This window comes from Calliopsis andreniformis, chromosome 9, assembly GCF_051401765.1.
Source record: "Calliopsis andreniformis isolate RMS-2024a chromosome 9, iyCalAndr_principal, whole genome shotgun sequence".
NCBI classification, from domain to species: Eukaryota; Metazoa; Arthropoda; class Insecta; order Hymenoptera; family Andrenidae; genus Calliopsis; species Calliopsis andreniformis.
In genome coordinates, this window is record NC_135070.1 from 407,857 (window position 1) to 434,869 (window position 27,013).

A 27,013-nucleotide genomic window follows, 5' to 3' on the forward strand; every position below is an offset into this window, starting at 1 on the left:
TCTAGTCAATATTAATTAAATGCTGTATGACGTGTTTCTCATGCTTGAATCATAGTTTCAAATACTCGGTGATTTTCAATACTACACGTGTGCACTCACGAAAATCGTGAACCTACTGCAAAATTGGAGAATTGACTTCACGGTGTTCCGATACCGCTGTTGAAGCCTTCTAAACGTATAATCTCATTAAATACTGTCGTAAAACAAAGCTACGCTTCGCAACAGCATAGAAGATTCTTGAAATCTATTCGTATCTTGTTTTATTAGCTCATCATGATAACGAGATACACACTATAAAATATAAATGGTATTTCTTATGTAAATAGTAAATTGTCTTCAATCAAAATTAAATTAAACTAAATTAAATAATTGAGACTTAAATGTGTTTTATTTTTCACAGTATACAATAATCTTAGGCCTCAGCTACATCATTTATAACTCAAATTAAGGTGTATAAATTTGAGTGACAGTAGAATAAGTTTAAGATATGTTTAGTTTAAAAAGCAACAATTTTTACCAGGTATTATGTATGTAATTGGAAACTTAAATATACAGGGTGTTCAATTTAACTGGAAACCCTCGAATGTGCTGCCTCTATCGGCCAGAGGTGGAAATACAGAGGTCTTGTCCCCGTTCTAGATACCTCTAAAACGTTGGTTGTAGCCTGTACAAAATTATCAATTTTGTAACCTAAAAAAAGGTGCGAACGGATCGATTCCTTGCTAATAATTATTTGCATCGTCAGCACACAACATTTTTAGTTGTAAAATGTTTGCAAACTATTTGCTTGGTTTAATTTGAATTTTTCACTACATGTCATCCTAAGGATATGAATATAATAATAATTGATTAAATAGTGCACAAGGGTTAATGTGCATGGTTAATATTTGTTTAAACAAAACAATGTGGTGAAACATTAATTTAATGAACAACTAGCATAGGGATAAGATGATGAAGCACCATATTCCCTAATTTTGAAGGATAATAGGATAGGTTACCTAATCTAATAGTTTGTAGATTATATTGTTACATCATGAAACTTGTGAATTTATTATCATAATAAATCTCTCGCGTCATGTATCTTCCTTGAGGCATAGAAATTGAATCTTCTCTGGGTGAAGACATTATTATTGAAAAATATATTAATCGAAGAAGAATGTGGTTATGTAGCTTGCTACTCCACTCTAATCAGTTTAATAAATTATAGTCGTTACATTACAAATGCCATTGAGACCAGACATCAAGTTGATGCAGTGTACACTACTTTTAAGCAAGCTTCTGTCTCTCACTCCGTATTACAATCTAAACTATCTGCTATTAGCTTTAACTGTAGCCCCTTTAATTGGATCTTAAGTTTTGTAACAGGTAGATCCCAAATAGTAAAATTTAATAACAAGTGCACTAGTTTAGTTAATTCAGGTGCCCCTCTGGGATTGTATCTTGGACCTTAGTTGTTCAATTTTTTTAAACGGTAACTGTAGGATTGTTATTAATAGTATGTTTCTCCATTATATGGATAACATATAAATGTTTTACATTTTTGTATATAAACATGATATTATTCTATGTATATCATGTTTACTTCCTATCTATTTTTTAATGATCACTATCAGAGAATAGGCAATTCAGTTTTTTAGTTATTTGGATTTATTCATCGTTTCTGCGTGCTCTTTGCCATAAGCGGTCTACGCTTCGTCCGTGGCGGCTGTTCCTACAGATGCATCTGCTTGCGTATATGGATGTTGAAGAGCAAGCGGGCGGGCCACATTTCGGACAGGGATGTGGAGGAGAAGGTAAGATAACGATAGCGCGTCGTCGTGTGCTAAACACGCTAGCTCGAGGTTGGTCCTATTTGCTACCTGCTCCTACGCATGACCCGAGGCCCGGAGCCCTTCGTACTTTGGCTCCCGCTAACTCTCTTCAATTTGCACCCCTTTATTTCGTGCACGGGTGTGAGTACTATTCGTGTCACAGGAGAAAACCTGGAAAGCATTGTCTACCCTAATTGTTTCCAGAGAACTTCTCGTGAGACACGAATAGTAGGTTACTGCTTCCAACCGAGTTATTCAGTCGACGAGTGTGAGGGAAAAGTCAAGATGGAAGGATAAAACGTGTTGAGAGTTGGAGTTAGAATCGGAGTTCGGAAACAGTTTCTGATCACTCAAATCAGAGTTGGAGATGAAAAAATATATTGACAAAAAATCAGAAATGTCCTGAAAATAAGTAAATAATTTTCTTTACGCATACATAATTAAGACCTGCAATTTCATTTATAAAAAACGAACAAATTAAAATGATTTATCCTATTTAATCCTAGTTAAGAATCTATTACAAATACAAAATCCGGGGATAACATCGCAGGTCAAAGAAAAAGAGGAGTCGGAATCAGAATTGTAGTCGCAAATTTTGACTGCCGTCTCCACAGCCCTAGGCAAGCGGCTCAAACAGCTCTCCTCTGAATGGCTTTCCTCCTTCTCAAGCGTAATACGGATTCTCTAATTCCTTTTTCCTAACCTGTTACGTTCTCGTAACGCACAGGGGAGCACCAAGATATTCGTTGCCGATCGAAGAATTTTGTTCCCCTTTCTCGACGATTGATTCTGTGATTCATATGGAGTGAAATGATTATTGCGATCATAAACGATAACTGAATGTCATTTTAAACTAATTACGAGATTGTATAATTGAACGTAAAAATGATTTTTTTAGATTAATTCTGCGACTGGTAAGTGAACTAATGTTTGAAAAAATGAACCCTATCCGAAACGCGGCTAGCCCGCTCACTCTTCAACATCCATACATAAGCAGATGTATCTGTAGTCTGTAGGAGCAGCCGTCACGAGCGTAGCGTAGACCGCTTATGGCAAAGAACATGAAGAAATGATGAATAAATCCGAAATAACTAAAAAATTGAATTGCCTCTTTTCTGATAGTGATCATTAAAACATAAATAGGAAGTAAATATGATATCCAAAAGAGGAATACTGGCAATGGTGGATCATAAGACTCTTGGATATATTGAATCTAGGGTTGTTTTCATGACTCCATTTTTCTAAGTTCAAGAGAATAATTTCTAACAAAATGGTGTTGTGGCTATTTACAATAGTGCAAAAGATTTTTAAGTCTTCCCCATAAAGGAGAAATTTGGTATTAGTAACAACACTATAGGTATTGTTGAAAAAGATTGAATGGTGTAGGTTTAATAATGTGATTCTTGAGGGCCATTTGAATTAGTTAAAATTCTTCTAACGTATTTGTTACTAAATTTTACTATTTGAAATCTACCTGTTACAAAACTTGGGACTCAATCAAAGGGGAGACCATTAGAGTTGGTAGCAAACAGGTTAGATAGTAATGTGTAATGAGAGATAAGAGCTTCTTTGGAACAAAATTGTGTATGAATTTAATGTGTTGCTTCAAAGGTATATACACTGGTGCACAAAATTAACGGTCCACTAAAATTTTGCGAAAAATCTGGTCATTTTCGAGTGAGTATAAAAAATATTGAAAGCAACCATTTTTTAGCTTGAAGTTTCTAGTTTTGAAATCATGTACCCAGCTAATTTTTTGCGCAGCCATTTTTTTCAAGATAGAGCGCAACAAAAAAATTGTTAAAAATTTTTGTCAACTTTGAAGTGATGCATGGGATGAAAGAAATTTTTCTTCGCGAATCCATTTAAATACTTTTAAGGCGGCAACTTTTCCCTTTAATTTCCTTTTTTTAGATTTGTTCTACCATTTTTTGTTACCATTTTTTGTTATTTATTGTTGTATGAAAAATGACACTTTTAACGTTGAACACCTATACTTTATGACTGAGTAATCCTAGGAAAATTGCAAAGAGTGTTTTGGAAAGCTGAAAGGTTTCCCTTTAAGGGCATTTCTTCGGAAATTTAGTGGGAATTTGTTTTCATCATATACAGGTAATTTCAAAATGGCCTAGAAAATGAGGTAATTACCACTTTTCACAAAACATAATGCCACTTTTAGAAAAATCATGGAAACATTCAAGTGTCCACGTTTCTTTTTACTTTAAAGTACCCATAACACCTGTGCCAAAGGTCGAACCGATCAGACTTTTTTTACTTTCTGTCTTTGTTAGTTGAATACGCGATACGATCTGAAAAACGGCTAGATCACTTTTCCTTACGTACGATGCTTCTTCTAAACTCTTCCTTTGGTTCTTGCAGCGCGTGAGCGGCAATTTCATCTTTTTTTCTTGGTTCCACTTTATTTTAACAAAAACAAAAAAAAAATTACGAAATTTAGGAAAAACATTTCCATCCAATTTTTTCACAGTGACAAAATTTACGCAACACCACCGGCAGTATAATTACCCAAAGCGTAAATGTACATGGTTAGATTTGCGCTTTATTGTTTGTCCAAACACATGTTCGTCACTTCGCATTAATCAAATTCGCCACGTAACTTATTCTTCAGGATGACGGACATTGTCGTCTATCTGACACGTGAATACGGTTGTCCTGAAACGATAGTTGTCTTATCCCCTGAATAAGAGATATCCGACGTACTAAACAAGACATAGGAGAATGTCGCATGTAAAGTCCTCGTGGCTGTGACTAAGGCTACGCCATCCTCGACGATTCGCTACCCGGAGGACAAGTGATGTACACTCGACAGTGTCTAATAATGGGTACTGCCCCCTCGTTGGTGAATTACCTCTTTTAGACGATCTTGAATAAAGTCCAGTAAATAAAAGTAAATCTATTGCAATAACTAAGAAAAGGCACGATATGCAGTCGATATGCACTGTTCCGACACTTCGTACCTGCAGTTTTTGTCATTGTGAAAAAATTGGATGGAAATGTTTTTCCTAAATTTCGTAATTTTTTTTTGTTTTTGTTAAAATAAAGTGGAACCAAGAAAAAAAGATGAGATTGCCGCTCACGCGCTGCGAGAACCAAAAGAAGAGTTTAGAAGAAGCATCGTACGTAAGGAAAAGTGATCTAGCCGTTTTTCAGATCGTATCGCGTATTCAACTAACAAAGACAGAAAGTAAAAAAAATCTGATCGGTTCGACCTTTGGCACAGGTGTTATGGGTACTTTAAAGTAAAAAGAAACGTGGACACTTGAATGTTTCCATGATTTTTCTAAAAGTGGCATTATGTTTTGTGAAAAGTGGTAATTACCTCATTTTCTAGGTCATTTTGAAATTACCTGTATATGATGAAAACAAATTCCCACTAAATTTCCGAAGAAATGCCCTTAAAGGGAAACCTTTCAGCTTTCCAAAACACTCTTTGCAATTTTCCTAGGATTACTCAGTCATAAAGTATAGGTGTTCAACGTTAAAAGTGTCATTTTTCATACAACAATAAATAACAAAAAATGGTAACAAAAAATGGTAGAACAAATCTAAAAAAAGGAAATTAAAGGGAAAAGTTGCCGCCTTAAAAGTATTTAAATGGATTCGCGAAGAAAAATTTCTTTCATCCCATGCATCACTTCAAAGTTGACAAAAATTTTTAACAATTTTTTTGTTGCGCTCTATCTTGAAAAAAATGGCTGCGCAAAAAATTAGCTGGGTACATGATTTCAAAACTAGAAACTTCAAGCTAAAAAATGGTTGCTTTCAATATTTTTTATACTCACTCGAAAATGACCAGATTTTTCGCAAAATTTTAGTGGACCGTTAATTTTGTGCACCAGTGTATAATGGATCGACTGTAATTTATTAAACAGGTTACAATAGGACAGCCTGCCACAGAACCATGTTGTTCTTCAGTTAATACATTTTTTAATAAAAATAATAATCTATGAGAAACTATGTTCTCCAATATCCTTGATGTAAGGTTTCATTTGCTTGTGTACTTACAATTAGAAACCAAAGGGCTACCTTACTCTTAAACAGGGAATTAACAAGAGTCAACTCCTATGCCTTTGGAAAGATGCTTGTGAGAGATTTGTTACAAATAAGTTAAGGCATAGAAGAAACAATAAATTCACAGGTTTCTTGATGTAACAATTTAATTGACAAACTAACAGAGTGGGTAACCTATTCTGTTGCTCTTCATGATTAAATAATATGGTGTTTCATCATCTCATTTGTATGCAGGTAGGTTATTAAATTATTAGATATTTATTAATATTTATTATTGTATCATATTGCCACATCCAAATGATTATTAACCACACACATTAACCCTAGTGCACTGTTCAACCTATTATTATATCCATATTCTTTGAATGACATGGAGTGAACTTGTCTGTTTGTTTTACTGAACTTACAGGGAATTTCGAATAAGTTTGTGCCATCCTGTATATCCCACACGAAGCTACCAAAGAATATTCTTCTATAGAGTGGAACTATCGTAATCTAAGATTCCTCACTCCAGAGCAGATGGCGACACGGTAGGATATTTTCAAATCTTACAACACTGCCTGGATCTACGTATAACTGTGATACTTTATCTATGATGTAACATTTTAATTTTTAGCTTTAAATGCGAGGATGAAAAGAGTAATAGAAATATAAAATGAACGAAGTAAAACAGACTGAAAATTGGAAAATTTCTTTAGGAATGCGTAATAATTTATTGTATAATGATATTCCATATTTTCCTATATTAGTGGAGGATATTCCTATATATTTTTCTTTTGAGGATCATGAAGAAAATGGTGTTAAAACAATACAAACCCTGGGAGAACTCATTCCAAGGAATGAAACATTTGCCACGCTATTGTCCTTAACACCTGGCAATAAGTCAGAATTTCCTATTAATTTCGAAAATTTAAATATCGAAGATATGTATATTAAGGATACAAATAATGTATATTGTGCCATATGGGTAAGATTTATTGTTAAAAGTCAATAAAATATGAATATGTTAATTTATAAAAACTATATATTTTTTAATGTATTATTGATTTCATTTAGGAAAAATATATTGTTTTTAAAGTATATGGAACTTTGAAAATAAATGAATCTGGCTATGCATTAGAAGTTACTCACTTAGTACCAGTGCATGATATTATAGGCACATGGAACACAATGACATTATTAATTACAATAGCACGTTCAGAATATCGGCAGTAAGTTATATATTAACATGATCATTCTATTGTCATTTGAGGTATATTTGTTGTTGTTTCATTCAATTCTAGATATTATCGTACCAAAGGACAAAATGACATGTTACAATTACAATGGGATAAAATGAAAAAAGAAAAAAGACGTTTAATTAAAGAAATAACTATATAAAAACTTTATTGTAAACTGATTAACAATTTTATTTTCGTATAAAATAGTTTAATGATAAGTGTACAGTAGCTTGTAAAATATTCAATTAATGTAACATTTCAATGTCTGTTAGAATAAGATGTTTTATTGCATTTTATGGAAAAATGACCTACTTTATGGCAGTTAGAGCAAACTGTGTTCCTTGCTGGACACAGTGATTTAGATGGTGGGTGACTTAAGTTACAGAATTTACATTGTAATATTTGATACGATTGACATTTCCAAGAAAAATGGTTTTGTTTCTGGCATTTTGTGCAAGTTTCATTATAAGCAGGGCATTTTTTATTGAAATGACAACCTCCACAAAAATGACAATCGACAACAAAAATCAATGGACACCTTCTACTAAAATGATTTAAATCATTACATCTTTGACATTGTTTTCCTAATGCAGGACATTTATCTACACTATGATCATTTCCACATCTTTTACAATTTTTCATTAAATTATTGTCATATAAGCTCCAAATAAATGCTACTTCCCTTAATGTCAGTTTGTCAAAATCAGATAAAAATATAAATGTTGGTAATAAAATTCTAGCAACAGTGGCAAAGCGACTTTTATCAATTTCCAAACAAATTCTTTGTTTTATTAATTTGTCCCCATTCTCAACACCTTTTGCTTTGATTATATTCTGTAAAATAATATTAATCATTAATACTTTTTGATACTTCCTTTACATAGTTCAATATTATACCTATTGTTTATAATTACCTGTAGTTCATTTATATACTCATAGGCATTTTCTGTAGGCATCTTTCTTTTTGTACCAAAAATGTAGTATTCGTCAAATTTTTCAAGTAATACATCAATATTTTCCTTTTCAGTTGTAGAATTAAATATAAATGTACTAAAAATATCTTGTCCAAATGGGCCCATCAAATTTAGCATCATATTTCCCCATTTGTTTTTATTATCGTTGTTTTCATTTATAGTCTTCTTCAATATTAAGAAATTTCTTTTCCACATAACCCACGTTTCGAAAAAATCATTTTGTGATCTGAACTGTGGGGGTGGTTGGACTTGTGGCACCGCAATCTTCCTTGACTTGAAATTTTGTGAATTTCCTTCAGGAATATAAACTACTTAATAAAAGAGGTAAATACAAAAACGAATTAGTTTATTGGAAGAAAACAAACACATACCCATTTTTCTTAGAGTTATCCTGTATAAATATGTTTAGAAAACATTTGACACATTGAGACATCCACAAACAATCATTCCTCCATTTCTCGATATAAATTTCAATGGGAACGGGAAACTACCTCTACACCAATGAGTATTAAATAGAATGAAAGGTTCCATAAGAGCCCTACGTAAAAAAGCGTGTATGATTTTCAGCGCTCCCTGAGGGATCGGTGCCGCATTAAACAGCCCCTCCCTTGGACCCGACACGACAGTCATTACTCTCTAGTTTTAAAATCTTGAATCTTTCAGATTTCATAGCGGGCAGGAGGCACAACTTCATGACAAACTTTATTATATTATGATCTAACTTGTCAAGTTGCAAATTAAATTTAACTTCTCATGTTGTTTTGTCTTCTCTTAACTTGTCAATACCTATTTAAGTTATATGTATGATAAAAAAAAATATACGAAATATTAATATACGGAGTATTATGAAACATGTATAATTATTATGGTAGAATTAATTTCAATAGGCGGCTCAGGGTCACTAAGCCCCTCACGCGCCTTTCTGGTGGGACAGAGGAGTGAGCTCACGGATATTCCACACCGCGACAAGTGCGTCCGCGCGCACGGGGAACTGCCGCGGTGAGGGAACCCACCAGAAAGGCGCGTGAGGGGCTGAGGACCCTGAGCCGCCTGTTGAAATTAATTCTACCATAAGTAGTACAATTAGCTAGTACTACAGTAAATAATATTTATTCATAACAATAATTATTTGTATTTATATAATTTATGTCATAAATATATAATGCAAATACATACAATTAAACATTAAATTTTTTTTCTCACTTATAACAACATTCACATAAAATACATCATACACATACGTAGGGGAGTGCTTTGGAAAATTAAATAAATCGTATACGCATTCTTTCCACTCTATATAATACTCTTTGTTCTACACCTCTTATTTTGACCCATGTGAAGTAGTTCACACTAGTAACCAATTTTAATAAAACATAGGTCAAAAAATTGCCCATAATTGCTCATCAATTACTTTTAATGGCTCACTTTTAGAGATTTGAAGCTCACTTTTAGTTTTTGAGATATTTTCAAAAAACTTTTTTGGGCATCTATGGACTTTTATGGGTTGGCTACACTGTAATGAGATACAGAACAATTTTTGGACGGTTGTAAAATTGTAAACTTGTATTTATTGCCAACTTAACGTAGTTGTAGTAACATGATTATTTTTTCGAAAGTTTTTGAAAACTACAAGTGAGCAATTAAAAGTAATTACAGAGCAGTAAGGAGCAATTACAGAATAATTGTTTAAGATATTGCGCAATATGGTAGAGCAAGTTTTGAGTTTTTATGTATACTGCGTTCACTGGGAGAACGCAGTTGCCGGTTGACGAGTTTTCGTACCCTTTGCGCAGTTCACGCCTACGCTCATTAGTTATTGGCTCTGTCACTCCCGAGCACATCCCTACCCATGAACCCCTTGTTGGGCCCTTGGAGGTCCTACCATTTCTAAAGAAAGTCACTTCTTCAAGTGTTAGCGCATAAACGGTGTGAAAGAAATTTTGAGCAAGCAAACGATATTCTTTTAGATTTTAGTTTTCTCCGAAAGTATTAATGCGGCTCTGTTAGCAAATAAAAATCTTGAGTATCGTCTCTGTCGACCGAAAACGTACTGGTACTAGTCAGAATTCTTACTACGTTGCAACACCATAAACGACCCTACATTTCCCGTGTCATAAACTACCTGGTCGCATCGAACATTTTGTAGGAAACCCAGGAAACAGTTCTACCGTTGCTGTTTCTTTATAATCAAATATGCTGTGGATTCTTATACATTGATATCTCAATAAATATTGTTTCTTAATAGATAGAAACATTTGTTTCATTTGGACACTAGGTATACAGAGTAGAAAGAAGCAAGGCGTGACCTTTCAGGCTCTTGAATCCTTCACCAATCTCAGTGGCAAAGTCAGTCAGGACAATGGAAGCCATCTGCGTGAAACGACTGCGTTCTCTCAGTGAACGCAGTATACATATGAACGCATGATCTGTAATAAAGTTACTGGGGATCTGCGCGTGCGCGCCTGGAAGTTACTAGATTTCTACAGTTCTGACTGTTGAGGCTTTCGGGTGTAAACCTTGTCCTTCTAGAATTATATTCCCAATTGTCTCTCGACCCCCTGATGAAGCTAGTTGCAATGCTGGCGAAACATTGGGAATTGGAAATATAATTCTAGAAGGACACGGCTTACACCCGAAAGCCTCAACAGTCAGAACTGTATGATGCCGGGCCGTGAAAGACAAATTTCTTACTTGATTTCTGTTTCAAACTTTTGTTTTTAAAATTTGTTGTTTATTGACCTAATTGTTGCTTATTAAGGGTTGAGCAATTAATTCTAAGCAAGGAGCAAATTTTTGGTAGCCTCGGTAAATCGTTTTGTACATTATTTTAAAAGTTTTGTGATATCCATTGTCCGTTGCTAATTCATAAAAGCTTTTAGATTCCCCCAAAAAATTTTTGTAAATATATCGAAAACTAAAAGTAAGCAATTAAAAGTAATTAATGAGCAATTGTGAACAATTACAGAGCAATTTTTTTACCTATGGTTTATTAAAATTGGTAGTAACCATTTTAGCTCACCAATTCATTAGCTCACCACCATGAGCTAACTTCACACGGATCTATATTCCTATGCATGGTAATACCCGTCTTATAAGCGAACAACGAGATAGGAAATATCAGTGAATATGCGAACAAACGACAGAAGAGTTTAGAGTAAATGTCGGGTGTATATTCCTGTTATTAGTTATTATCGGTTCTTATCTTCAATAAATTCTTGTACAATTTGTTACAGGTATCGTATACAATACGTGTATAAGTTAAAATAAGAAATAAAGTTTAATTTAAATAAATTTTGAATATATCGAACAATGTTACATAATATTCAATAACATGTAAAAGATTGAAACTTAAATTATTGAATACTTAACCCTCTATGGGCCAAATTTTTGTTTTAAATATAGACAGTTTGCTCAGCCTTTGTTTTGGTATTTCTTTATTTTATTCCTAGTAACCGTCATGTATATTGGTATTGGTTGTCTCGGAGAAATTATAGAATTTTTCCGAAATTCTCATGAAAAAAAACTAAAATTATTTGATAAAATGTTGATATGTTAACATGTGACCTGAAAGTTACACGAACCACGGGCCCATGGAGGGTTAATTGAATACTTGATTAAATACTTAAATACGTTAAATTGAACTATAGACTGTAATGATATCTAACAGAAGTTGATAAGCGAATTTTTCAGTACAAAAAAATGTTTATATTCATATATTTATATTTATTTGTTTGTATTGATTAAATGTTGTTTCATGTTGTAGTAAACTGTTATAAAAATGGAATCATTAATACGACCTCCAGAACCTTTATCTGGAGTTGGAAATATGAGTCAAAATTGGCAGAAGTGGAAAAAAGATTTTCGCATATTTATGAAAGTCAGTAATAATTTAAAACAGTCAAAAGCTTATCTTTTAAGAAGTCATATAGGCAAAGTAGGTTTAGATGCTATAGAAAGAGTTATTCCTGAGGATTCAAAAGAAAAAGATGATGTAAACATATTGATAACAAAACTTGATGCATATTTTGATCCTCCTAAAAATGAAACTGTAGAACGATATAATTTTTTTACTAGATCCAAGAAAAAGGGTGAATCTATTGAAAGCTATATTAATGATCTGAAAGTAAGTGATTTTTAATTATTTTTATATATATTTCATTTATTACTAAAATATATTTTGTTTTAGCAAAAGGCAATAACTTGTAACTTTGGACATATAACTAATAGTTTAATTAGAGATAGAGTAATTGCTGATATAAAAGATAGAAATCTTAGAAAGAAGCTTTTTGAAGTAGAAAATCTTGACATATCCAAATTAATATTAATTTACCATGACCATATAGTGGACATACAACACAAAAAACAAATAATTAAAAATAATACCACTCCTGTTAACACAAAAGTTTTTGATAATGCACATCATACAAATCTTACTAATAATGTTAATACTAATAATAATGTTAATCCTACAAATATACTAGAAAAAAATCAGAAGTCAAGCAATACAGCAAATAAAAAACAGTGTTGGAGATGTCACCAAAAACATGCTATTAGATCGTGTCCTGCTTGGGGGCATAAATGTCAAAAATGTGGTGATCGTAATCATTTTACCAATTGCTGTCAAAAGATTACTACAAACACTCTAAGGGATGAAATGAATAAGTTTGAAGTATATCTTTTGCGTTTTCATATGTTAAGTAATATTTCTACTTTTAAATTTCATTAATATTATTATTGTCTTCATTAATTTCAGATGAAAACAAATACATCTAATTTTAATGTGGATTTCCAAGAAAATAATAGACAAGTAAGATAACAATGAAGAAAAAGTATATTGATTTAGTTTATAAATATATGTAAACATTTTCTTCTGTTTTATAATTAGATTAATTTCGTGCCAAATTATGGTGTGGAACAACATGGTGGACCTTCATACACTGGACATTCATATGTGGGTACAACATATTTTTTAGTTAAATTTGTGACAAATAAAAGAAGTATTATTAGATATCTTGTTTACAGTATCCTACTGCTCCACAGTTTTCAGAAGTAGAAAATATATTATATCCAGATCTAAATTACTTGAAAACTTCTGAAAAAGTTCAGGTATGACAAGCAATTCTTTTTTGTAATTAATACAACATTATCTCTAATATTTTCTTATAGACCTTGAACTCTTGGTCATGGATGAAGCAAAATTCAAAAGTAAGTGACAACATTCAGAAAAGTGGAACATCAAATGTAAGTTAGATTTCTGTATTATTGTCTAATAATATTTTAATTGTATGGTTAAAATAATGAAATTGTTTATTTTCCAAATAATCAGCCAATGGATACTGTAAAAAGAGAAAACAAAGAAACTCTGCAACCAAAAACAGGTAGTGCAACTATCAGTGCTACTACACCTACTAACACTGGACATAATATAAATAAACAAGATTCATGTAAAATATCATAGAATAATATACAATGTTACATAAAAGCTTGTAAAGTATAAATACGTTAAGTTTTAATATTTGAAATTAAAAAAAAAAGATTAATTAAGATATTGATAATAATAAATGAACAATACTTCTATAGAAATAATTATGTATTATGCACAACAGTAATCAAATATTAATTTGGAATATAACATTATTAAAATGGTTTCTGAATAAATGACAATTAACACAATCATTCAAAGAAAACTAAAATGGCACATTAACTGTATATTACCAATCTTCCTAATAGTAAATTTTAAGATATGAAACTAGAAATACATATTTACGTTTGTGTACAATTATGATTTCTTACTAGAAATTAACGAAAACAAAAAACGCATAGATTATATATATTTTTATCTTAAGTAGATAATACGTTTGATAACACTCCTTAGACGTACACATACAATTTGCTAACAAATTAAATAAATAAAGCACTAATCTCTTTGGTATAAGACTCACATAATAATTGTGATAGAACATATTTTAAAATATTTCATAATCAAAAGTACAATTGTTTTTGTACTACATAAAATTATTACATATTCAATACATAAAAGATATTGGTTTTACTAAATGATATAGTGCTTTATTACAAATTTATTACAATTTCGTAAAATCTCGCAGAAATGACGACTTTGTTCATAAAAATGTCATAGTATTATACGACAATATAATAAATAAACATATAATTTTTATACAATTAATGTATCAGTTATGTATTGTATGCTAAATTAATAATTCACTGCTTGTCACGTCATAAAACTATAATATAAAATGATATATCTATCGTTTTAAATAATATAAAATTCATAAGACTTCAAATGTTTTGTCAGTAAGTGATTTATAAAATATGAGTTCACAATCTTGCTCTATTACATCATAATAAATCAGTAATGCTTAAGTCGTAATAATGTAAACGCGCAATATTAACTTTTGTAAATCGAAAGAAGAAACATCTGATATAAAATCGAGTATTTATAACAAACTGATGCTTTTAGTTTAAAAATAGTATTTTGCACGTTTATTTTAATAGTAAAATGGTACAAAAGATCAGCAACAGTAATAGTGAAATTTCTTCAAAAATGGGTTACTGACAGAAAAATTGGTATAGACATCCAATATAAAAATGTACAAAAATACGCAGTAAAAATTGTAATATTTGCTTCTTATTAGCATATTATGCATACTTTATACCTATATTTTGTAACAAATAGTCTTGTAGCTGAAAGACCAATGTAAATGATATGAGCTATGAATACGCGGTGCATATATGTATTAATATTTATAAATATATTGAAATTTCAGTCCCATGCTTTATAAATGTGTTTATAACATTTCGAATATAAAATTTATGATATAAATGTTCTTACACATGAAGTTATTATACTTCTATCACCAGTTGATCAGTAATTTATATAATTTATTATATAATTTGTTCAGAAGCTTTTTGATACTGGATGGAATGAAGGGAACGTGTACGACATATATCCCAATGTTAATTTGCCACCCCTCCCCTATATATATATGTATATATATATATTGTAATATAATATAATATAAAATAACTTTTATAAAATAATTTCATAATTATAATTTATGTAATATAATATAATATAAAATAACTTTTATGAAATAATTTTGTATTATATTATATTATAAAATATGTACATATATATAAAAGCACATTATACATGCCTATGAAGATGCATTAAGATCATATTATAATATACGATCTTTGTTATAATTAACCCTTTTATAAGAGATAAGGGTACAGGAAAAGATATAAATGGTAACCTTTTATCTTTGTATCGCGAAGTTCATACAAATATGTTATTACGCATAACCATCAGTATACTGGCAAGTTGAACGAATATGAAATAATCTGTGTCAAGTTACGGACGGATCTTGACTAAAATTATCTATATCGCCAGAAGAAAGAATAACTTTGTTCAAATTATATGGCGGTCTTTTTGGTTTTGGTGGTGGTGTAGGTGGCTTCGTCTGTACTTCAAGATCATCTGTAGGAGTTGGAAGTTTATTTTTTGACCATTGCCCTAGAGGTCGATTCAAGCTGCCTGTTCCACAATGGATAACAGGTAATTCCTCTGGAAGATTGCAATAATCAGCCTCACGTGTTTTTATAGGCAAAGGTGGTGGTGGATCATCTTCAGATGCTGTACTGTCTGTTGTACCAATACTATCCCTATTCCCTTTTCCTAAACTACCCGAATCAGCTCCATTATTTATATTCCTCAAGTAATGTTGAGATTGCCCAGATAAACGATTGCTTATTCTTCTTTCCTTTTCAACTTCTGATCTTAATGGACGTTTTGGTGTTAACTACATAAAAAGTTTCTTTTACACTTTGCTGTTTTCTACAAAACCATGCATTAAAACAAGAACTATACAAGGTGTAAATAATATACGTGGTAATATTTTAAAGATTGGTAGAAGAATACAAAATGTTCTATGACATGACTCATTTCCTACAAATACCTCGTCAACTATAAAAGTTAAACCGCAAGAGACAACAAAATGTAATTTCTGCATTTCAATGTATTTACAAGATTACAAGATTCTGTAATTGTTAGTTTAAATTAGAATATAGATATTTTAAGGCATTATTATTGCAAAATGGAGGCAACTTGGACATTATGTCAGAAGACATTTTGTGCTCCATTTGAGCTTACTTATCAACCTTTAAAATATTACCACATATATTGTTTACACACTGTATATTCGAAATTACCTCCTGCCGAAGTTCGAATATCGGTGTGGGGAAGCTAGACATCACTGGGGTAATGGGAGTAGACGTTGTTTGTAGCATTTCTGTTGTAGTGTACCATTGACTCGTAGGTTGGTCATTTTTTGTAGAAGCAGCTGAATCACTTTTCCGTGAACTTCTTCGTTTTGAATCTTTCTTTTTGTTTGTTCCTGGACTTGGATTCCCTAATGCCTTTTGTAGGGAAGCCGTTGACAAAATATGAGAACGTATCGATGCGTTCCTGTGTAGCAGTAAGTTTAATTCAGAATAAGAAAATTTTAATAATTAATAATAGTGACAACAATACTAATAACTTACTATTTACCTAATTGGTAAAATAGCCAGTTGTAAGCAAAGATGTTTCAGTCAGGAACAAACATAATAACATAACAGACAATAGAAAAATATCATGCAAATAGAGAATGAAATTGATGAAAAGGAAATTAAAAGTAATATGTACAAATATGAATTTTATAACATAGGTACATATGTGGCTTTTGACATACTTTAACGGTTTTTCAGTTTTAGTATTTCATATTTATAGAAGATGTTATCATAGCTAACAAGTAATGCCACAAAAGAAATAAGCTGAGATGAAAAAACAAATGAATGAAACATAATTGATATTATTCACCACAATATGTATAAAAAATTAAAGAAAATGCAAAACAACTATTTGTACATGTATATACATGTATATACATATACAAAAAATGCTAGGTGCGAAGAAAAGATAATAGAATATTGTGTTTATCAGGTCCAACTGCAATATTCCTGAAATCATATATACATTGTTCTAGTAATGTTCTCATTTAGAAAATGAGAAGCGGAAAATATAAAATTAAAAACACGGTTTTAAATTGTGAATTAAATATATATTATATTTGATACATATATACGTGTGTATGTGCGTGCGTGCGTGCGCGTGTGTGTGTATTTGTACTTAACTGTTTTTTAGACTGATGGAAGTGGGAGGTATATCAATAATATTTTATATATGTATAGGTAAAGGTATGAGTAATAGGGATAACTAGTGCATAAATAGAAGATGTATAGTTCAAGACGAAAGTAAACTGTACATTAGTTAACACTGGAGCTATTTTTACACATTATCTAGATATCTTTACCTTGACAAACTGACGCTTTGAGCACCAGATGAGGGTGTACTGTTGTTAAAATTGAATGATGCGAGCGATTTGAATGTTGCAACTTGGGATCTTGTAAGAGAAGATACCCTGGTATGAGTTCCACAGCTGAACGAGATAATTACAATTTACAAAAAATTTCTAAGAGATATTCTTTCTTCCAATTATTATGATATCTAAACAACTTTTTTACACTTTCGCATGCACGTGAGTATTCACAATATAATACAAATATTAATTAAGATAAATATATAATTATATTCCCAATACCAAAGCCAACGTAGTTTAATAATCGCAGTAAAAAGTTACAATATTGCAACAAATAATGACTACAATTCTATATTGTTCATATACATTACTTACTCTGAATTTCCAATGCTTGATTCGGATAAGCGGTGATTGTCACCTCTAGAGGTTTGTGGTCTTCGCATTGTGACAGTTTGGGTTAAAGTCTCAATTTGTAAATCACATGTCTACCGTCATAAGAAACCTTTTAAAATAAGTTTTTAACAAAGAGATATTTTATTAATTTATATTATATTTACCCTTTTTCCATATTTTGTTTCCACTTGGTTTCGCATGGAAGTGAAGCATTGTTCCAAACGTTGATGAAATGGCGTTAATTCAGGAGGAGCGCGTGCCTTGTGTAATTGTACACCAATACCCAATAATGGAATTTGTTCAGCAATTAATCCTTCTAATCTCAAAAGATCAGAACTCTCTTCCGGATGAGAATTTCGGTATTCATTATTAAGAAAAGCTTTCTCATAATTGTCTGTACCACCCATTACTGCTGGATCTAATATGCCATTAAGTTTCATACTGAGTGGATTCAGTGGAAGACTATGATCAATTTTATGTGCTACGATTAAATCTCTTAATTTGGTATTAGCAGTTTCCATCGTTTCAATCGCATTACGAAGAGGACTGACCAAGTAAGTTTCACTGGACGTAACAGGGAAACATCTAAGAATGCCTGGTAATGGATGACTTGTAACTAATACTGTTCTTTCTAGCCATAATGAAGCAAACTCATTATTGGTAACCGTATTTGTTTCCTTTTCTTTGTCATTGGAATTCGTTATGACTGAAATTAAATCTTTCTTTGGTGCTGGTCTTGAGAAACGGAAACGTTGGACATCGTTTACACGATGGTACCTTAAAAACAATTATTAAACAAAATATAAATATCGCCCAAAACATTAATGCATTTATACTAATAAACTATATTTCTACCTCAATACTGCTTCCGCTGTTATAGGTTTTCCACTAAGTCGATGTCTCTTTTCGTCCATCAGTGGATCTACTCGGTTAATTTGAACATATTGGTGATTAGATTCTAATATGTCTGAAGTAGGGGGAGATAATTTATTCATTTGTTCTGCGTTTGGTAGTTGGTTCAATGTACGCGAACAAAAATCACTGAGACGTTCATACTCCTTTCCCCGATAAATAAATACCTATAACAAGTAATTTTTTATACGCTTAAGTAAACAATACTCCAGATCGTTAGATACAGTCTAGAAATTAAAGGAGTGAAGTCGCAAGCGACAGCAGTAGCGATAGACAGTAAGAATGGAAAGTGACGTGGTTGTATGTACTTGGACTTTAGGTTTAGGCGTACCATTCATCAGCCTAACTGTAAGACTTTTGGTCTTAGTAGTGCGACTCGCCTGGTTTTGTTGGTGAAAGAGCAGAAATGAATTTTTTGTAACTCCAGAAGAACCTTTAGATAGATTGGTCTAAATAATTAATGGATATGTACTGAGATAAATACCTTGTTTTGTAAAAATGCAGGATGACCCCGACCGTAGTATGCAACTCTGAAATATTCAGGCTCCGGTCTTAATTGTTTTACTATCGAATCGTAAAATTTAGCCATACGTTTCAATAGTACTGAAAGTTGTAAGTATTCGAATGTCTCTTCTTCGTATTGTGTAACTAACTCTTTACACACTGCAAGTGCGCATTCCCACATTTTACCCTTGTCAAAGTATTCAATCATATCGTTATAAAGCGCTTCTTTCAGTTCACGATGTGTTTGACAAAACAAATATCTATGAATGTATAATGGTGTATAATTTCATAATTTGAAAATAATAAATTAAATCTTTAAATGAAATGAATTTATTATCAGTACCTATGCGATCTTAAAAGTGGTGGTAATGGTTGATCACTCCATGCTAATAATTGACTATGAAGTTTTAAAGAATATGCTGCTTCTGTATAATTGTCACATTCTAAGTGTAATTCACATAATTTGTTTACATATCTGTAAAAAAAATGGTAATTTAATGTTAACAAAATTGGATATATTTTTAAATGTCTTTAAAAATACATTAATTAAATTACATACCTGATATACATCTCCTCTCTATTTATTTCAGAGTAAAATTCTAATAAGTTTACAATGCATAACATTCGATGTTCTTGAGACTCGGCGTGAATTATGTCACGGTACTGTAATAAGCGTTCCATGAGTTTAGCTACAGTATCAACAAAACGTAAACCCTGTTCCCGCATAGTTGAGTGTTTTTCACAAAGATTACCCATCACCTGAATCCAAAGTAAACGAAACTGTTCGTCTCCTCTTCCACCTTCAACCTACGAGAATATTATACTATAAATTATACATTTGATAGAAACGAAATATACCAAAGATATCTGCGATATCATACCAAAATATCTAATTTTGCAATCATTTCATTTTCATATTCTGCAAAATTAGCTTTTATATGAGCAGGATCTCTTTTTGTATCACCATATCCTTCAACGATACGTGAACTATAAAATTCACATTGCATCATATCGAAAAATATAGGTATTGTTGCTTTCCTTAATTCACTTTCTGGAATTAATGCCATTTCCAATATTGCCCCAACTAAACCGGGCACAAATGATATTTTATATTGTCCTAAATTGAACCACATGGACCGTATTTCAAAAGCTGTCTCTCTATGAAAAAAAGAAAATTTATTTTTCTATGGAACTAAATATATGTTTAAATATAAAAATAAATTCTTAATAAAGATGTACCTGCGCATATCATTATAACGTGAAACAATGCGATTACGTTTTGATGCTGTAAACGTCTCTAATTGTAAGGCAGGCTGTGTCAAAAATGCAATTGCGCAGTGGAAAAAGTTAGACCACGCTTGTTGCTCAAAATCAGTAAAAAAATAATCTCTGATAGTACCCGAGAAATAACGTAGCGATTTTAAAATTATACTGTTTTGAAGCATAATCATTTCACACCAATCACTTGGAAACACGCTTTTTGAAACTAAATCTTTAAATACTAATAATATTTCCATGAGAAAATCAAGCAAATCAAATTTAGTTCCAAAATGATTTATGTATATTTCATAATGATGTTGCGTCATCTGTCTAGAAGAAAATATATATAACATTAGATTTTACTCTCTGTATAACATTTTCGTATTTGTTTTCTAATTACCTGAATATTGCTAACATAACTGAAACTAAATTTCCTACTAATGGATTTTCCCTATCCATTGATATAACAGCCTGTATGATAGTCCGCAAGGCTGTGAGCATAATTTCTTTTACATCTTGTATTGTGCTTCCTATATCTTTCCTAAATGTTAATTCCAAGATGTCAGATAAAATCTTGATACACAATTCAACCTATGTAAACAGAAGACAAACACATATTTCTTATCATTGTTGCAAGTTATTCAGTAATATCCTTGTGTATACGTAATTGGATGTAAATAAGGGAAATTAAACAATATAATAATAAAATACCATTCCTGGAAATCTAACACAAAATACCTATCTTACATACATCAGTACATTTCTCATATTATTAGCAATTGCCATGCTAATAATCCAAAACTAATTTGAAACTAACACGCTAAAAATTTCTTATGTGAATCACAGCAATTACCTCTTCAGAATAGCCGCGGTGTTGGTTGACTCGATGTCGATTTTCGCCGAGCAGCCTGGCTACCTTCGCCACGCTTTTTCCAGGCGTATTTGATAGTCCCTTTTATAGGTCAATAACCAAAACCAAACCAAACACAAAAATGAAACAGCCCTATGTTAGTTAAAGTATAATGCCAGTTTATGCATAAAAAATTACAATTATATCTTCAACACTATCCATCACCTAAGAGAAATAGCATCATAAAACTGCATGCAAGAAGGATGCAGTACCCCTAAGCAATAAAATAGTCACGAAAAGATAGATGTACTACACGTAATACGAAAATTGGTGTAAAAGATACGTATTCGATATTTTTTATGTTATAGGTTTTACTTCAACGATGTACGCCTCTATTAAATCTATTCGAAACGTAATGGAAAAATAGGTATATGAAAAATGATTTTTATTCTATGAATTTATATGGATACATAACACATTTATTTAGCTATGTATCATTTTATGAAGACATGCTATGTTAAAAAGTAGGGACATAATCCATGCATAGTCAAACTTTACTAAGAATGTCTTTGATTTTATAATGTTTCTTATACATCATTTTAATATTGAATGCCTATTTTATAATATAGTATGGTATTTAATTTAATAAAATAAATTACACTATAAGAATAAAGACATTCTATTTAGAAAGAACAATGCAAGATTAATGAGAATCACAGACAGATGCGTGGCGAGAGGATGTCAGGCTGCACGGAAAGCACAAATAATGACACTATTCGCAAGTTCTTCAAAAAAGTTCTGAATGCAAATGAAAAGCTTCGGTCACAATTCGACTATGACATTTATAACATAAAGACGACACAGAATTATAGTGCCTTAGATACAGAACATGTACCTGTTTCGTAAGCCTCGTATATCACGTTGATATTAATACGAATGTAGCTTCAATGAAAATGTATCAAGTTACTCATAAAAGTACATTAATATAAATCAACTAATAACAACAATAATTTCATTATTACTTTAAAGATATCCTAATGAGTAACATGAACATTTTACTTTTTTAACACTAAATTTTAACAAATTATAATGATTAATATTTAAGAACTCCATGTTTCTTACCTCCTCTTTAGATTCCAATAAATCTCGGACCAAAACAGTAATTCTAGGTAATAGAATTGCTCTACACTCTGCAATTAGGAAAAGAGGACTATGAACAATGTCATTCACTGTCATCATTTTCTGTTTAGTTAACCTTCCCGCTGGCAGAGTAACTAGCAAGTCAGTCAAAATGGTGCTTAACTGTTTACCACTGTACACTCGTAATAAATGAGGTATAGTAGTTGGTAAATATTTAAGGCAAGCTCCTTGAACTAATAAGGTACTGTCTGTTTCATGTTTCATGAGTTCAACAATAGATTTCAGTAATTCTGTTAATGTTTGAGAAAACTCTTCTTCATCCTGATTTAGCCTATTACGAAATAAATCTGTTAATACAACTAATGATTCAGTACTTCATAGTTTTACAATTAAGACATACTCAGTGAACAAAAGACGAGATTCTACAACAAATCTCATACAATATTGAAGGCTTTTCATCGTTTTAAGGAGTACATCACGCTCTTGTCCATCAGTATTAGTTGCGTTATCTATACGTTTACGTAATACTGCAATCAACTTCTTATATGCAAGCGTCGCAGAAAAACTTTCAGAAATGTATAAATCTAATACTGGTTGAAAATGTTGATACTTTCTATCAGAGACAAGACCAATAATATACAATAGACATTCAAATACCATATCGTCATAAACATCACTCTCAGAATTACTCATTAATATATTGAATAAAGCATCCAAAACATCCTGAAAAAATATGCTATGTGTAACATATTCATCTTACGAAATATTTATATTTACTAATTTTTCTACATACCTGTAAAAACTTAACTACTTCTTCACCATCAACTTTCATTAAGGCAGTTAAAGATTCTTTTAAATCTGTATTATGTGATGCCCAGTTTAATAAACCTAATAAGTCTACATTTTGTGTCAGTTTTGTTGAACAAATATTAGTTGCAATTAAAAAACTATCTTTAGTACTTAAAGTAAGCGCTCCTAATGTTGGTTTCTTCTCAACATTCAATTCAATCTATAAAAAAAGAAAAAAAAATACCATTTTATATTTATCAATACTTATATATAATTACTTCAAATTTGATATTATATTTACCAATTCACCCCTTGTTGACGGTAGTTTTAAATATGAAATATCAGTTTCTTCATATTTCTTTTGATCTAATTTATAAACTAACAATTCATGCTGTATATCTTGCAATGTTGTTCCGTTCCGTTGCATTAATTTTACATAACTTAAAGCAAAAGGTTTCTCAGATTTATCTTTTGCCTCATTCGAACTGCGATGTTTGAATGTAAATTTTAAATGAGCTTGTTTAAATTCTTCAATAGGAACAGCAATTTTAAATGTCTCACACCATCTAGGTTTATCTTCATGATAATAAATAACACTACGATAGTCATTGATTGGTGAAGCTCCACCACCCAGTGTCATAACACCTGGTATTGGTATACCATGTTCATTACACACTTTAACCTGTGAAAAAATAGAATATTAATACACATGAAAATTAAAAAATTGTTTAAATGATACTAACTGTAACTTCAACATTCTTATCAGTAGACTTTGATCCTTTATTAAATTCACCACTGATTAATGTTAAATACAAGTCATTCCTCACATCACCAGGTAAAATAACTTCTGGAAATCCCATTTTCCTTGCAATAGCAACATTACCAAGTACTAGGTGAGGGTTTTCATCACGTACCTAAGAAATGATAAAATTTTATAAATATTATGAAATATGTTCTTAAATTGTAATTGTTGAAAATAAAACTACTTACTTGTTTTGGATCTCCTCTGAGTAACTTTAGACTAGTCCACAACCCTTGACCACCGGCAAAATTACCATTATTTCCATTACCGCTTTTCTGAATATTCGTTTCTTTTTGAGAAAGGATTCTACGCAATGTACCATCTAAACTTTCTTTCTCACAACATCTGGAAGAAAAGAAAAAGACCAACAAAACAGATCTATCTTAATTAAACTGTACTCATAAGAAGTTCTTTATGAGTACACTTACAAGTTATATTAAAATAAAGTTTCATGCTTACTGTACAAATGGAATGAAGTGATGATGATCTGAATCCCCTTCAAGTTTACCAGTAATGTACAAGGTGATATCCATTGCTGCTACTCCGAATGGTCTTCTCATATTTTCAGTATTTTTGGTTTTTTGATTAACTTGTGCAACACTTGAGCGGCGATGATCATTATCTTTAGCTTCCATACCTCCTATCCTAATTACATAACAAGCTAAATAAACTTTATCCCTGGCTAAATCCCGAGAACCAAGATCTGTAAATAGAACTCGAAGATTGTGAAGCTGATCTATATCTCGAGCTAGTCCTTCTTTACTCCACGATACCACATAATTTTCTGTAATTGCTTTCATCTCACGGCCATCATATAAAGTCAGTAATAATTCTACATCTTCTGTCATTTTGCACACAAAATTTCTTACACTAACAAAAAATATATGTGAGTATACAGGTGTTTGTGGTTTTGAAGGCTTTTTTTCTGTTTCATTAGCTGCTTTTCTTATTCTTTCAGCAGCTGTTTCATGATGATAATATAATTGAATTGTACTTGTATCTTCTGGATTAAGAACATTTCCTCGATCATCACGGACTACCATATCCATACCCAATAATTGATTACCAGTATCAATTCTAGCTGTTGCTAATCGTTTCATATCTTTTAATTCATCCACTGTTAATGTGCCACTTAATATTTTGCTTCTATATCCTATCAATTCTAAAATCTGTTGCTGCATTGTTCTGAAGTGTTCCGAATGAATCTATTAATGTTAACAAAATTATATTAATCTTTTTACAGCTTCTTTTTTTACAGCAATCTTTTATATATATATACACATACCACATATAAATGCTTCCAATGATGTCCCCATTCTCTCAAAACATTAGTGATTTCATGTATCAAGCAATCCATGTTCATTGATTGTTGAAAAATGTGAATATAAGATTTTGGGAAAATTCCACATGCTCCCTTAAATTTGCTACGTCCATAGTACCAATCACCACACTCCTCTAATATATATACCACTTCCCCAACTGTTAATCGCAATGTATAAGGGGTCCCGTGTGCAAAGTTATGAATGGCTGTGCAATAATAAATAATTAGGTACACTTTAAAGGTGTTCCATTTATTTACATGTTACTAATGAACATTTCAATTTAAATTTACACATAATTTTACTTAAATCAGAGATTGAAAGAAGAACTGGATTAAATACTTATTAACTATAAACACTGTACACAAATATTTCGATCTAACGTGATTCAGGTTATTTATTACTATGCGTAGTATGTATTCATACTAAAAAATAAAGTGAACTTCAATTAGAAGTTTACAGATAGGAACACAACAGTTCATTAAAACAATAAGATTGTAAGAGTGACAGCGTATATGTCATGCAATTATTATGCAAATGATAATGTCATTCGCATTATAAATTGTTTCAATGATACTGTCAAGTTAAACATTTCCAAACGATACGAATAAAATGGTTATATCCAACTGAGGACAAACGCGAAAGATAAAACGAGAATATTCCTTTAAATGAATGTTTCGCGCGCGAAGAGAGATCTAAAATTTTATCTGGTTGGGGCACCTCCCAGGATGTTAGACCTTACAAAGGCCAAATTAATAATATTCCACGAATTATTTCTTACCCACTCCTAAATGTTCTGTAACCTGTTTCCATGCCATTGTCATTTCAATTGAAAACTTACTATAACAACGTATATACACTAATTACATTTCGATTCGCACATTTCTCGTGCAAGCAAAATACAATTCTTTTATCTTGACATCTAACACAACTATAATGCGAAACCACGATCTACTACTGCTTCAACATTATCACAGGGACACAGGGATAAGACACGATTGAGTCAAATAGGTATACCATGAACCATATTCTACATGTAGAGATTCAAGCGTCGTATACATATGTTGTTTACATTAAAAACCGCGGAAAATAGAACTTTTTGAATTGACCTGATGTTTTTATATTTGTTTACAACGCAGCTGTTTTGTGATCCTCTAATTCTTGGTATACTTAGTATACCAGGGTTAGTCGTGTAGTATACGCTATTACTGAATAGTAATATTACGATAAATGATAAACATACTTGCTATTATGCTATGAGAATTATACGTGAATATACGTATAGTTGCAAAACACTACATTTATATTTATTATTATTGTTACTTTAAATATAATAATATTAAAGGTAAAAGTATAAGTTATTGCAGGACTACAAAAAACATATATGTATATGTAGAGAAGTTAATAAATCAACTAATATAGTTGATAAATCTAATTAATCTAATAAGTGTAATATAAGCAAGATTCCGCAAACGTTTTTAAATTTCACCTCTAAAACATAATACATATTTGTTAATTACTGATGTACTTTTTTTTAAAGAGGTACTTAACGTTAACTTTTTTAAAATAATTACGTTATGAGAGCTTTTTATAATTCCTAAAATATTGTAATTAATTTAATTAAATT

The 27,013-nt window shown here is 31.3% G+C and overlaps 4 protein-coding genes and 1 long non-coding RNA gene across 12 annotated transcripts; 3 read left to right on the forward strand and 2 right to left on the reverse strand.

The window, feature by feature from the left end:
- The first annotated feature begins 418 nt into the window (after positions 1-418).
- LOC143183578 (uncharacterized) lies at positions 419-7,305 on the forward strand. Of its 3 annotated transcripts, none has more exons than XM_076385182.1 (5): positions 419-763; positions 6,253-6,373; positions 6,460-6,810; positions 6,900-7,054; positions 7,127-7,305. In XM_076385182.1, the coding sequence occupies exons 3-5, from the start codon at positions 6,499-6,501 to the stop codon at positions 7,221-7,223; spliced, it is 564 nt and encodes a 187-aa protein (XP_076241297.1). In that variant the 5' UTR covers positions 419-763; positions 6,253-6,373; positions 6,460-6,498; the 3' UTR covers positions 7,224-7,305. The 3 variants fall into 3 exon arrangements, with proteins under 3 accessions (XP_076241297.1, XP_076241298.1, XP_076241299.1); XM_076385183.1 differs by having other exon boundaries at positions 6,268-6,373; XM_076385184.1 differs by having other exon boundaries at positions 419-700.
- A 16-nt stretch (positions 7,306-7,321) lies between these two features.
- Positions 7,322-8,768, reverse strand: LOC143183574 (uncharacterized). Its single transcript, XM_076385177.1, has 3 exons — positions 8,409-8,768; positions 7,978-8,330; positions 7,322-7,897 (listed from the first exon to the last, which is right to left on the reverse strand). Exons 1-3 carry the CDS (start codon positions 8,410-8,412, stop codon positions 7,322-7,324), a joined length of 933 nt encoding a protein of 310 aa, XP_076241292.1. The 5' UTR covers positions 8,413-8,768.
- Positions 8,769-10,738: 1,970 nt separating this feature from the next.
- LOC143183573 (uncharacterized) lies at positions 10,739-13,867 on the forward strand. Of its 3 annotated transcripts, none has more exons than XM_076385174.1 (9): positions 10,739-10,842; positions 11,052-11,270; positions 11,801-12,160; positions 12,224-12,706; positions 12,791-12,844; positions 12,923-12,988; positions 13,060-13,143; positions 13,204-13,278; positions 13,364-13,863. In XM_076385174.1, exons 3-9 carry the CDS (start codon positions 11,816-11,818, stop codon positions 13,493-13,495), a joined length of 1,239 nt encoding a protein of 412 aa, XP_076241289.1. In that variant the 5' UTR covers positions 10,739-10,842; positions 11,052-11,270; positions 11,801-11,815; the 3' UTR covers positions 13,496-13,863. The 3 variants fall into 3 exon arrangements, with proteins under 3 accessions (XP_076241289.1, XP_076241288.1, XP_076241290.1); XM_076385173.1 differs by having other exon boundaries at positions 10,776-10,842; positions 11,003-11,270; XM_076385175.1 differs by lacking the exon at positions 13,060-13,143 and having other exon boundaries at positions 10,776-10,842; positions 11,003-11,270; positions 13,364-13,867.
- A 749-nt stretch (positions 13,868-14,616) lies between these two features.
- Positions 14,617-26,353, reverse strand: Mbc (dedicator of cytokinesis protein myoblast city). Of its 4 annotated transcripts, XM_076384657.1 has the most exons (22): positions 26,168-26,353; positions 25,353-25,594; positions 24,527-25,272; positions 24,256-24,412; positions 24,009-24,179; positions 23,567-23,947; positions 23,270-23,485; positions 22,877-23,199; positions 22,459-22,807; positions 21,340-21,438; positions 20,887-21,077; positions 20,466-20,816; positions 20,108-20,384; positions 19,786-20,033; positions 19,570-19,701; positions 19,207-19,486; positions 18,666-18,889; positions 17,975-18,587; positions 17,793-17,902; positions 17,412-17,537; positions 16,270-16,525; positions 14,617-15,860 (listed from the first exon to the last, which is right to left on the reverse strand). In XM_076384657.1, the coding sequence occupies exons 1-22, from the start codon at positions 26,208-26,210 to the stop codon at positions 15,408-15,410; spliced, it is 5,988 nt and encodes a 1,995-aa protein (XP_076240772.1). In that variant the 5' UTR covers positions 26,211-26,353; the 3' UTR covers positions 14,617-15,407. The 4 variants fall into 4 exon arrangements, with proteins under 4 accessions (XP_076240772.1, XP_076240774.1, XP_076240775.1 ...); XM_076384659.1 differs by lacking the exon at positions 21,340-21,438; XM_076384660.1 differs by lacking the exon at positions 17,412-17,537.
- LOC143183186 (uncharacterized) lies at positions 17,437-19,551 on the forward strand. The gene is made up of 4 exons (XR_013002567.1): positions 17,437-17,636; positions 18,016-18,364; positions 18,446-18,583; positions 18,691-19,551. It is a non-coding gene; the product is annotated as an uncharacterized LOC143183186 (long non-coding RNA).
- Positions 26,354-27,013: the final 660 nt, after the last annotated feature.